Source organism: Rhamphochromis sp. 'chilingali' (assembly GCF_963969265.1).
Source record: "Rhamphochromis sp. 'chilingali' genome assembly, chromosome: 21".
Classification (NCBI taxonomy): Eukaryota; Metazoa; Chordata; class Actinopteri; order Cichliformes; family Cichlidae; genus Rhamphochromis; species Rhamphochromis sp. 'chilingali'.
This window is the reverse complement of record NC_137949.1, coordinates 13,116,968-13,128,880: the sequence shown is the minus strand read 5'-3', so window position 1 is coordinate 13,128,880 and position 11,913 is coordinate 13,116,968. Positions and strand designations below refer to the sequence as shown.

The 11,913-nt window shown below is 40.0% G+C and overlaps 1 protein-coding gene across 2 annotated transcripts in view; it reads right to left on the bottom strand.

Annotated features, from left to right (window-relative positions):
• Positions 1–3,148: 3,148 nt before the first annotated feature.
• The window catches only part of syt14a (synaptotagmin XIVa), a 39,140-nt gene continuing 30,375 nt past the window's right edge, over positions 3,149–11,913 (bottom strand). For both annotated transcript variants that reach the window (XM_080871673.1, XM_080871672.1), the window contains one exon: positions 3,149–7,360. In XM_080871673.1, the coding sequence (XP_080727799.1) occupies positions 7,047–7,360 (314 nt within the window). In that variant the 3' untranslated portion in view covers positions 3,149–7,046. The remainder of the gene's footprint in view (positions 7,361–11,913) is intronic.

Below are 11,913 nucleotides of genomic sequence, written 5' to 3'. Positions count from 1 at the left end.
TCTACTTACTAAAATCTCCTTCAGCTTCAGTTAAGTTTAACTAATGTCAGTAAATTAATGCCTCTTTTGTTTGTTTTGCAGGACTACTTATTGCTCAGCCATCCTGGCAGTTGCTTATTGTTTTTATTGGCTACACCATTGACTTCATTTACTTTCTCAAACGTCCACGTGCCCTCTGGCTGTAATAATATAATTTCCGACAGCACCTGAAGGATTCTAACAGTTTTTTTTTTCAGACAGGTTGTGTGTTGGAAGATCTGCTCTGCAGGGATGTGACCGACAAAGAGAGGGGAGGGAGCAAACCCCTCTCATCTGTTATGCATTTCCCCTTTGATTCCACAGCAGCCACTGAATCTTATTTTCCAGTGTTTCTCCCTGAGAGCGCTTTGTTCTGCGTTCAGCTGTGGAACGTGTCGGGGAACACAGTTAATTGTGAAAACCTTGTATCTCTGATCTTGTTTTCTCTCTCTTTACCTTCTTTTCATATTTAGCAAAAACTACTGCTGGGTGTCAGGATCACACAAAGCAGAGGTGTCACTTCACCACAGCAAAGTCCCCGACAAGGGGGGGGGGGGGGGGGGGGGGGGGGGGAGGGCTGACAGCTTTAAAGTTGTCTGTCTGTGCAATAAAAATGAAGCTGGAATTAATTACACTCTTGTACAACAAGTGCAAACATATTTAGGTGTAGAGTAACAGATATCCACCTAAAGATGTGTTTGGTTTTTTTAACGTTCCATTTCTGTGCCATTTTTAGGATTTCTGCAACAGAGAGGTATTTAGATGTACACTCGGGTGTAGCTATGATATCTTTGCCTGTGGGGCAGAAACGTTCATCAAAAGATGCCACTGTACAAGTGAGCCCCTCTCCGCATGAGCTGCAGGCAGTCTGATTTCGAGAAACAACACCGCCACGCTTATTTTGAATTCATGCAAATTTCGGTGGTTTACTTTTAACGGAGGAGAGTTAAAAGTTTATAAAGTAAGTGAAGTTCAAACATTGACAAAAAAAGAAAAAAAAAGAAACAGGATGCAATGGTTGCTCCACCTGTTGGTTATTTTGTGGAAATGCAATTTAAGGCAAATTTTAGGACATTGATTCAAATGCAACACACAATTCAATAAAAAAAAACCTCTTACATGATGATGTTTCTTTGTTTTTTTTTTCTTTTTTAAACAATATTATCACATAGAAATTCTCTATCAGAAGTCAATTAATAAGACAGTTTACAAATCAAAGTCAGTCCAAAGTACAGGAGAAAAATACATTTACAGGTACGTTAAGACACTGTAACACAAGGTTGCTGAGTGAAAAACAGTAAGGCACCGATGCCTCTGTGGCATAGGTAGTTTCTAAAAAATAAAATAAAATCACAAATTAAAACCAGCCTTAAAAACCAGAAAATTCTTAAAATCTTGTAAATTAAACGAAAGCGTAAGAAACGATGCAGCAAACGTACAAGTCTGAACACGTAATTAGTGGAACACAGCCTGTGAAAGATTAACACATTCAGAGCTCGTCAAAGGGATGTTAAACAGGTTTCTGTCGTTTGGTACGGAAGCAAAAGAAGACCAGCAGAGTTTAAATGTGTACACTGCACTGAATTTAAATGTACAGAGATCTGTTTTTAATTTCCTGATTGGAAATTTTACTTCTGTTTTTGTAAACAGACCACATTAAACAGAAAATTCATATGTCAAAAGTTTGCTGTTGTACATCTTAACTTCTTCAAATGACCCTGAACTAACCTAAAACTTTAAATTCTGCATTTTAAAATGACTTTCAAGTATTTTCACTTGTTTCTAAAGCACTTCATGGTCTCACATGCTGGCAGCAGATGAAGTAGTTGGCCCTCGGGTCCTTGAGCAGCTGCTTGAGGACAAAAATGTTTGTTTCAGTTGATGAAATTAGTAGATTCTCTTTCCTAAAAACCCCCCCAAAATGCACTGCTCTATTGCAGAGGAGTCAAATTATTGCCCTCCAACAAGCAAGGAAAACAACTTTGGAGAAGCTGAAAGTACTAAAGCCGGGTTAAGAAATGTACAACACATTATTGAAATCTGGAAAGAAAAAAAAAACTTGACTGATCATGATCACAATCACTTAAAAACTTGGTGAAATCAGATTCGACCACAGTCATCATAGATATGAAATTAAGAGAACTACACAGCTGTGTAGTCTTAAGAAAACCACTTATCTGTGTGGCTAATCAGAAAAATGGGCTGCACGTTGCTGGGATCATAAGGACTGGACTCTGGGGCAATGGTAAAAGGTCATGTGGTCCAGATTTACCTTGCTCTAGACTTATGGCTAACTAACGAGGGGTGATGAAGTCATGCGCCCATCATGCCTCGTACCTGCTGGGCAAGCCTTAGGTTCAGCAAATTGTACGTTTAAAAAAAATGAGGTTAGCTGACTTCCTGAATATACTGGTACATATATATATGCTGATATACTCACAGCTTTAACATAGTGAATGACCAGGTTTTTCCATCAATGGATGTTTTTCTCCCCTGATGTCACGGGCATATTCAAAGACGACCATGGCCAGAGTCCAGATCTTAAGGCCACTGAGAATATTTGGGATTTCTGCCTCTCCCATTGTCAAACAAGATAATAGTGAGAAATGAATGCAGTTCTAGATGGAAAAAAATGCTGGATAAATTTATCAAAATGATCCCACGTCGAATGCTGTCATCAGAGCTAAAGGCAGTCCAGATTGTATGATGTTGTTCCTTTTGTGATAGTATTGCTTTCTGGTTTTTGCAAACTCTAAAAACACTTTAACAACATTTCTGAAGTATTACAACGTGAAAGCATTTTCATTTTTTCAAATCTATAAACGTAACAGTATCTAGAAGTCAAATGTTTTGGCCTTCTTTTGCTTCCGTATTTGGAGGGAACATGAATCATGGATCAAGTGTTACGGATAACATTTCCAGTTGGTTTTCAGGTACTAATTCTCTCCAGCATAATTATATTTTCAGAGAAGAGGATTTTTTTCCCAGCAGTGTTAATATTTTTCATCTGTTACTTTACTGATAATAATATTGTAATATTATTAACTATGGGGCCTGTGATCCCACTTTAATATATCCCTGCACGTCTTCTGTTGAATTCCACCCCCCCTTTTCTCCCCCCCACAGGTAATCAAATATCACACTATACAAATTCACTCAAAGGCTCCAGGCTGATCCCATAAAATAAAAACCTTTTGGATTCAGATTACAGGTGCATCTCTACACTTCCAAATGAGCTTTGGTCTTTCGCATTGTGTGTTTCACTGTTGTGCTGTAAAGGCTGTGCTTCTGTTTCAAGCTGTTAGAAAGCATCAAAGCTGAGAAGTCTTGACAGATTGCTTTGAGATAAACTCAGCCGGTCTCCATCACACCCCTCTCTGGTTTTAGAAAAGGGAACGTAAATAAGACCTGAGCTATAAGACGTGTGTTGCTTCCCCCACGTAAACAAACTGAATCATAAAGAGTAGCAATTCAAACAGTATTGCTCACGGAGTCGGTTAATATTTGATTCACTAATAACTGGCTTGACACATTTTCTTCTCCCGGCTGCTGATGCAAAAATAGATAAAACAGTTACTAATATAAAGCATATGTCAGACAATCAGGACTTGGCTTGTTTTCTTCTAATAACCAGTAATTGAAATCAGAAACGGTTACACCCAACAAGAAAATGCAACAGCTCTACCTACATCACAGCCCCCTCCCACGCCCCCTTTACTGTACCTTCTCCAGTCAACACACACACACACGCACACACACACTTGGTAAACACTGCACAAAGCTACCTTTCACCACAACCACAGGCACAGTAAAGAGTATATATATATATTTTTTATCTGTATATGAAACGCAAAGATAAAGCGGCTGCAGCTAAAAAGCCCGTAGACAGTCTGCAGGGTTGTCGGTGCTCGCTGCCGTAATGAAATCGCCTCAAAAGTTTGAATTCCCTCCAGCGAGGCTGAGTGGTGCTGCACTGCGTGTGCTTTCTGTAAGTGTGGATGCAGGTCTGTGTGCTCTCAGGGTGTGTCTGTGTTTTGAACTCTTTAAGAAGTTGATGAACTGACTAAAAACCATAAGGCAAGGGCTTCTGTGTGGACACCCACAGCTCTCTTATAGCACCAGAGCAGGTTAGAAAAAGGTAACAAGTAGGATTTAGTCTCACCTGTTAGCTGTGATTTAATGAGCCGTTTATATTCAAAAAGGTGTCGGAAATTTCTTTAAAGAATCGTGACATTGCGTGTAACCTTCGAATGAAAAGTCATGTTCACAAAACCATCTAACTAACCTACATATAGCATATCCCAGTCAGTCAATGTGTCCTCCAACTGGTGTTTTCTATTAAATTCGACAATCTGAAACACTCATTTCTTCTCCATGATCACTATTGAATGTCATCTCGACACAAACCCTGGCAGTGATGTCAGGGCGTGTCTGACACCTTCTATTATTCTTCACATTTATTTATTCTACTTAAGCTTGAGATGCTTGAGAAGCTATGCTTGTAACTCAGTAGTGTCGGCAGAGAGGAATTCATTAAAGTGTAATAATTCTCACTCAATCTACAGCCATGAAAACGAAAGTATCAATTCTAAGGTTTTACTCATCAGGACAAAATAAATGTGGTCGGTAACAGAGGGGCGTACTAAAAACTGTTCATCTGACGACGTACTTTTAAGACCAGCTAAGTCCTAGATTATTTTTAACATTTTTTCCTGATACATAAAAACCTTAGAATTGACTTTGTTTTTCTTATGACTGCCTTATAACCTCCCACCACCCTGAATGAAACTGCACAGGTTACAATGCAGCGTGATGAAATAAACTTTGGTAAAGGACATTTAAAATTGAAAAAGTCCCTATATTCACTTTATAATTGTCCCATTTATGGGTACCCTGGACGGAGCATGTGGCATGCATGTTTCTAAAATGATGTGATAGTGATTAAAGCTGCAGTCAGAAAAAAGGTGAACAAACAAAATAAGAAAATGAAAAGTCCTCTTCCTCTAGTGCTCCCTTCTCTGTTCTAAACATCCACTAAAATATAATTTCTGATTTAAGACATGATCGTTACCAATCAGCTGGTCACGTCTGATAAAAAGACCTGCCAGTGCAAAGTCTCCGGTCACAGTCCAGATCTTCTAAAGCCTGAAGACAGAGGGAAGGTGAACTGTAGTAGGTTAAATGTCATTTTTTGGTCCAAAGAGAAAGAGTCAGTGCAGTTAGCATGACCAGTAATGGTAGCTCTGTGTATCCACACCTCCGACTCACACATCAGACATCTGGAGAAGTTCTATGGACTATGTAAAAGATGGACACCATAAAGGCGTTCATTGGTTTGGACTCAGTATTTTTGCTATACTAGGTTTTTGGACCCAGAATTAATGATATGTAGACAAAAGGGTGGAGTGAGAGATTTCTTGGATGGTTTGTACCACACAGCAAGCTCTTTTATGTGTTAGACAATTCTATTAGAGGTGCTACAAACAGCATAAACACAGTGGAGAGATCCAGTTCAGTGACTCCAATTAGTAGAGAATGGGCTTAGCTGATGGACCATAAACAGACTATAAACATTTTAATGATTTTAATGCTTTACATTGGGCATTTTAAAGTGGGAGTCTATGGGGACTGACTCACGTTTGGAACCAACCTCAAATGGTTTTTGCGCTTACACACTGGTGTCTCTTTTCTTCTTTTAGCTTTGGAAGTTCCTGTTTGCTGTTAGACCGGCCTTTTGCTTCTTTGTTTACAGGTCCTTATCCATGGCTCCTTATCTCTTCTAATTGCTTTATCTTTTTTGATTTACCATTAATGCATTCTGACTGAGTTAAATGTTTTGCTGTTGCTGTTTGGATTGTCACTCTTTGTTATATCCTAAACAAGCCAAGGCTTGCACTTTGAGGTACATGAACCTCATTCCCAATGTATGAACTAGGATTTTATGGAAGTTCCATGGTGACTAGTTTGACCTCCCCCATGAGTCCCTTTTTACTATTTATGACTGAATGGGTTCTCAGTCGTCTAATGGTAATCTAAAGTGTTTGAACTGAAGGCAGCTGCACTCGCTTTAGGTTCCTGAAGAGGTTTTACTTTTCATTCAGAAGATTGTTTTCAGTTCTAAAGACTGATTCGGAATGCTGTCTAGTGCGCCACCTAAGATCATGAGTTATGCTTACGTGAGTGGAGGCGTGAATCCAAAATCTGAACATTTGTATTTCACAGTCTCTTCTTCTTTAGGTGCAAATAACCCTTTCAGGTGAGAGGTGACGATGTCTTCAAAAACCTAAAAGGAGTCCAGCTGCCTTTGACTGAAGCACTTCAGATTGCTTGTAGTATTTTAAAGAAGTACAGGAACCTTCAGGTGGGAAGCTTTTTTCCTTTTTAATTATTTTACAGTCCCTATTTTACACCATTGTAGAACTGCCATTTTAAAATCTGCCAAACTTCTTGTGCTTTTGAAGTCGATGGGGATGACACAATGGTAATGTCCAGCCTCGTTTGACATTTCCAGGTAAGAAGTTGTCTCTAGCTAAATTTTAAGATAAGGATCTGCTAAGAGGTGGTCTGGAAAATATTTGTTAAAAAAATATAATTACAAAAATTAAAACCTTCTTTAGAAACTCCTACTTGTATTTATGCGGCTGGAGGTGTGGGTACATATGGCTACCAGGTGTAATTTGCTCAATGATCTTTAGCCCCAGCTAAACCGGCTCAGCAGACAAAAAGATGCCATCTACAAAAACTTAAAGGTCATTACACGGCAGTATATGGAAAATAGCATGTCTCATCATAAAACTAATTCATGACTGTTTAGCCAAACAGAGCCATGAAATCGCTTATGCCATGCCGAGCTGAGAAACTGAGTGCAGATGTGGTTGTGTTCCCGTCTCTTCATCACCACTGACGCTGGTTCATTGGACGGCATCGCACTCCCGCTTCCCAGTTGAACATTTCCATTTCCTGCCCATCTGAGGCAAAGATGGCGGCGGCGCCGTGTAGCTATGCCCGCGCGCCATCTTGCTGTGCCATTAAGATTCCAGCAAGCTGTGCCAGCGGCAAACCTGCTGTCCTTTAGACTCTTTCATCTGAGTCCAGTGGGTGAGCTCCTCCTCTCCAGAGCTGTTGAGGCCCAGCGAAATCCAACCAATCATCTCCTTGCGCTTCATGCTGCGCTTGTTGTAGACGGATAGGATGAGCGTGACGTCCGAGAGCTGGAAAAGAGCTACCTGGAAGACAAACGTCTCTTTGTAGGTTGGGTTGGGCTGACCTCGACAGATGGAGGTCTTACACTTGGACATCTCATGGCCCATGGAGTTAAGTAAGGTCAGCTTAACATATGTATCTAGAGAGGAAGCAGGTGGAGGAGAGAGTTACAAGGGAAATGATACATCTTTATATATATTTTTTTAAACCGTGAGATTCTACAATAGCTTTGTAGTAGTAAAAAAAAGGAAAGAAAATAATTCAGGCACCAGACTTAAATAATAGACCCTTTGTGCAAAATCCTTATGTTTCTTCACCTTTCCTCTTAGTAATCAGCCATGACGACCTGCTGCAGCTGTTTCCTCTGCAGCAAAGAATGACACATTTTCTCCACAAAGCATTCACTTCTGTAATAATGTCACAGCGGATGATATATAAGAGCATGACCACATAGGATGCGTTTTTTCTCCTGATCAAACACAAAGCACAGCTGTGAGCGCAGGGAGCGTTACTTCAGTCTTGTTGCTATGCGACTACTGATGTCTAATCTGAAATGGGGGATAATGCTGAAGATGAAAACTGACTGGAGAAAGTTAGTCATATGTTTGCTTGTGTTTGAAAGGATTAGGAGCTCCTTCTGAAACGAACCATGTAGCCAAAATTAATTAATTCTGGTTACGTGGTTCATCACAAATTACCATGAAGAGCTGCTATTATTTGACATAATGACTTATGCTAAAACTTTAGAGCCCGAGGCAGTCCCAAGACATGCTTTGTCCAAAATGTGACTCACATATTGTGCAGGATATACAGGTCTGCTGACACTAAATGAGAATCTGGGTGAGAGGTGTCAGAAACATAAGGGAAATACAAGACATTCGAAAAAGCCTTGAATAAAATCTATGGAGGAACTGCGTAACAGAAAAGAACCGGGAAAAATAAGAAGGTTAAGTTGTTGCACTGAGTGTTTTTCATGATTTATGAATTGAACGCCACTGCTCAGTTCATGGAAACTCCATTTGTTTCATGCATGTCTAAAAATGTGATTACTGCTTCCATTTAAAAACATTTCTTGCCAGCATTAAAGTGTTAATATGACCAATACCTGTATCATGTTCAGAGGGAAATAAAGAAAAATATAGATTTTATTTAGATTTTTTGGGTGTCATGCATTTGCCCTTATGACTTTGGCAATAGACACTTACTGTAACCCAGATTCACACTGGATTTATTTTTCTTTCACTATGCAAAGAGGTCTTCTTCAGTTTTCCCGTTAAGGTCTATTTCTCTCAAGCAGACTCTTTTCTGTGTATGGGCACACGCGTTTTTCTTTCATCATGCCAGAAACTTGTTCAGAAAAGCTTGAACTGACGTTGTTGTTAATTATATATCTGTAGAAAATCATTTTTTAAAATGTGTTTAGTATTGTTTTTCCATAAATTCCCAACTCCAGTGTGTCCAGGGCAGACCCAGAATGGTGAAACACTTCACTGGGAGGTATTCTATTCAAATGCCAGAAGTACCTCAGCTGGGTCTCTCAGTCTGTAGGAGTTGTGGTTCCACTTTGAGCTCCTTCTGAATGGCTGAGCTACTCCCCTGGCGAGCCCAAACACTCATGGGAGGAACTTCATTTCACCGCTTTTTTCTGCAAACGTATTCTTTCGGGCACTGCTCACAGTGTTTGGCTGTGAAGGTAGGAGGGACTGGTACAACTCCAAACTCAAAAAAAGTTGTGTCACTGTGTAAAATGCAAATACATTCAGAATTTGCTTTTCTCATAATCCCATATTTCATCCACAATAAAACAGAGAAAAACAGGTCATATATTTAAATTAAAACATTTTACTTTTTGACTCATTTTGAATTGTTTTGGCAGCAACATGTCTCGAAAACGTTTGGAAAAGTAAGTGATATTACAAAGAAACAGCTGGAAGATCATTTTGCAAATAAGTTCATTCGCAACAGTCAGTAGCATAAAAAGAGCATCTTAGAGAAGCAGAGTTTCTCAGAGGTAAATACAGGCAGAGGTTCACCAGACTGTCTGCAAACTGTGGAAGAATTTCAGAATACGCAAAATTCAAAACTGTCAACATGTTATAATCTATAGTACCAAATATCAAATGAAAGAATTTGGAGAAACCTTTGTGTGCGAGGGACACGACCAAAAATCAGTATTGGATGCCCTTGAAAAAGGCATGATTGCTTAATGGAAATCAGTGCATGGGCTTAGGAACACTTCCACAAATCACTGTCTGTGAACACAGTTCACTGTGCCATCCACAAATGCAGGTTAAGGCTCTGGAAGCTGCAGCATTCTGACTACAGGGAAGAAGGAACATCCAGATTGTTATCAGCGCTGTTCAAAAGCCTGCATGCTTGATGCTATGGGGTGTATTAGTCCCTACGGACTTGGCTGCCTACAAATCTGATCGCATCTTTTTAAAGAGAGTTCTGCATCCATAACAACAGATCGGACACGGATGGGACAACCTTCCTCTCCCAGAAGCCCAGCAACTGGTGTCATGGGTTCCCACATGTTTACAGACTGGTGTTAAAATAACACAGTAGTAAACTTGATCTTGTCCCAACTTTTTTTAGTGCGTGTTGCTGCCATCAAGTATAAAATGTGCCAATATTTTCCTTAAAATAGTGAATTCTCTCTAAGTTTTGTTGTGAATAAAATAAGAGTTTATGAGACTTGCAAATTATTGCACTTTATTTTACACAGCTTCATTGAAATTTAGCTTGTAAATTGGCCGCTTCACCTTCACACTCGGCTCACTCTTCACCAGAGTGGCACATCGTCTGCATTGATGCATCAATCCTGCTAGCCTCCTGTTCCACTCCTCTCCAGCTCCTTATCAAGACCCAGAGGCAATTGAACGCGTCCACTTGAGGCGCAACTTGTTATCAAGACCCCAACGTCCTCTAACTCCTCCAAGTGGGGCAGCAATTCATTTCCAACCTGGAGTGGGCAGTCCACCCTTGTCTGGCTGAGAACTGTGGCCTTAAATTTGCAGGCGCCAGTTCTCATTGCTCAAGGAAGCTTGCACAACCAAATGATCTGCAAAAAACCCTACTGCCCTCTGCCGCTGCACTAGAAACTCTTTAAATAATCTAATTTTTAATAATCTGATGAATAAAAATGATAATTTCATTTGTTAGTATTTATTTTAATAGTTGCGTTATGCAACTAATGCAAGCATGTTGCCAGGTTTTCATGCATATAGGGGCTTTTAATGTGAAACAGAACAGAAAAAGCACTTGCTACTAGTACGACTGCTGGTGCATAATTCTAATATGTTATTATATGAAGCTTTCAGATGAGATATGAAAAAACATATTTAGCTCAAGACCCTAGCAATCAAAGACAGAACATAATATATCGAGTCGGGATTAAAGTATCTAAGAATTCTGAGCTTAGAAGCACGACTTGTACCGCTGATACTCGCAGTTTGCGACATTTTCCACCTTTTATTACCCCGCTGATCACATTCCAAAAAACAAAATCCCGATAAAGCTCATTCATTTAGCCCAGAAGAGGAAAAAGCAAAAAGGAAAAACACTGCCATTATCAAGTGATTTCAGCATTCACGCTTTCCTTATTCACTCCTCATTTCAATGCAGAAATCATGGCACAAACTGAAGCCATAAATCCAGCGGAAAGTAAGCGAGGCAAGACTGGCAATCACAATGGATCTTTGAGAGTGTTTTGCCCCTCGTCTACAGCCATACTCTGTAATAATGCTGTGTATTATGTTCCAGTCTAAGAGGGGTATAAGGAATGAATTGCTGAGGGTTTCATGCTGTCGAGTGCCAGCTGCCTTCCAACGCCTAGCTCACCGACTTCAATCACACATTCAGTTGCTCTCTTTGACATAAAAGCAGAGTGAAAAAAATAGCCTTGATTTCTTTTTTGACTGGTGCTGAATGGGCTCTGTAGAGCTGTGGATGTCTTAAGTGGTCAGTAGCGGTGATGCATGGCTCTTTGGCATTGTTGCTGAATGAGAGGGGCTGCGGCTGATGATTAACTTGACTCGTCGGCTCGGTACTGTTTTGAAATGGCAGAAAAGAAGCTTTGAAATTGCTCCGCATCTTTCACCGTGCTCTTTCCACTTTGTAAGGACGCACAAAGTCAATCAAGGCCTTCGTGAGGATTTTGCACAAAGGTTTTTTTCAGTGTTGCCAGATGCGACTATTTTCCAAGTACAATTTGAAGACTATAAAGTATGTGGATATGCTATTCAAGAATGTACAAACAATATCAAAATCTGACAGCTAGTTATTAGTTAGAGACATTCACGAATACATGGAACATGGCAATTAATGGGAGGACAGTACAGTGTGGCTTTTAGATGAATATTTATGCAACTGTATTACAGAAGTCCTGTTTATGTTTCATATGCTGGAAGCAAAGCCGAAAAATGTAAAATGTGCAAAGCGTACTGTTCGAATTAGGCCAGCACTCAATGACAACATCTCCTTCTTGCTGGCTATCAGACACCAAGAAAACTAGACTGACATAGCATGAAAAAGGCTGAGTGAAAACACGAAGGACTTCCAGGCAACACAAGAAACGGGCAAAGGAGGCAGGAGGGGGTATCTCAGATGCATGCGTGATGTGATACGCATTCAGAAATACAGCAAGAAGACTTACAGTACAACAGCCGAGCATCTTCATGGATGAGAGTT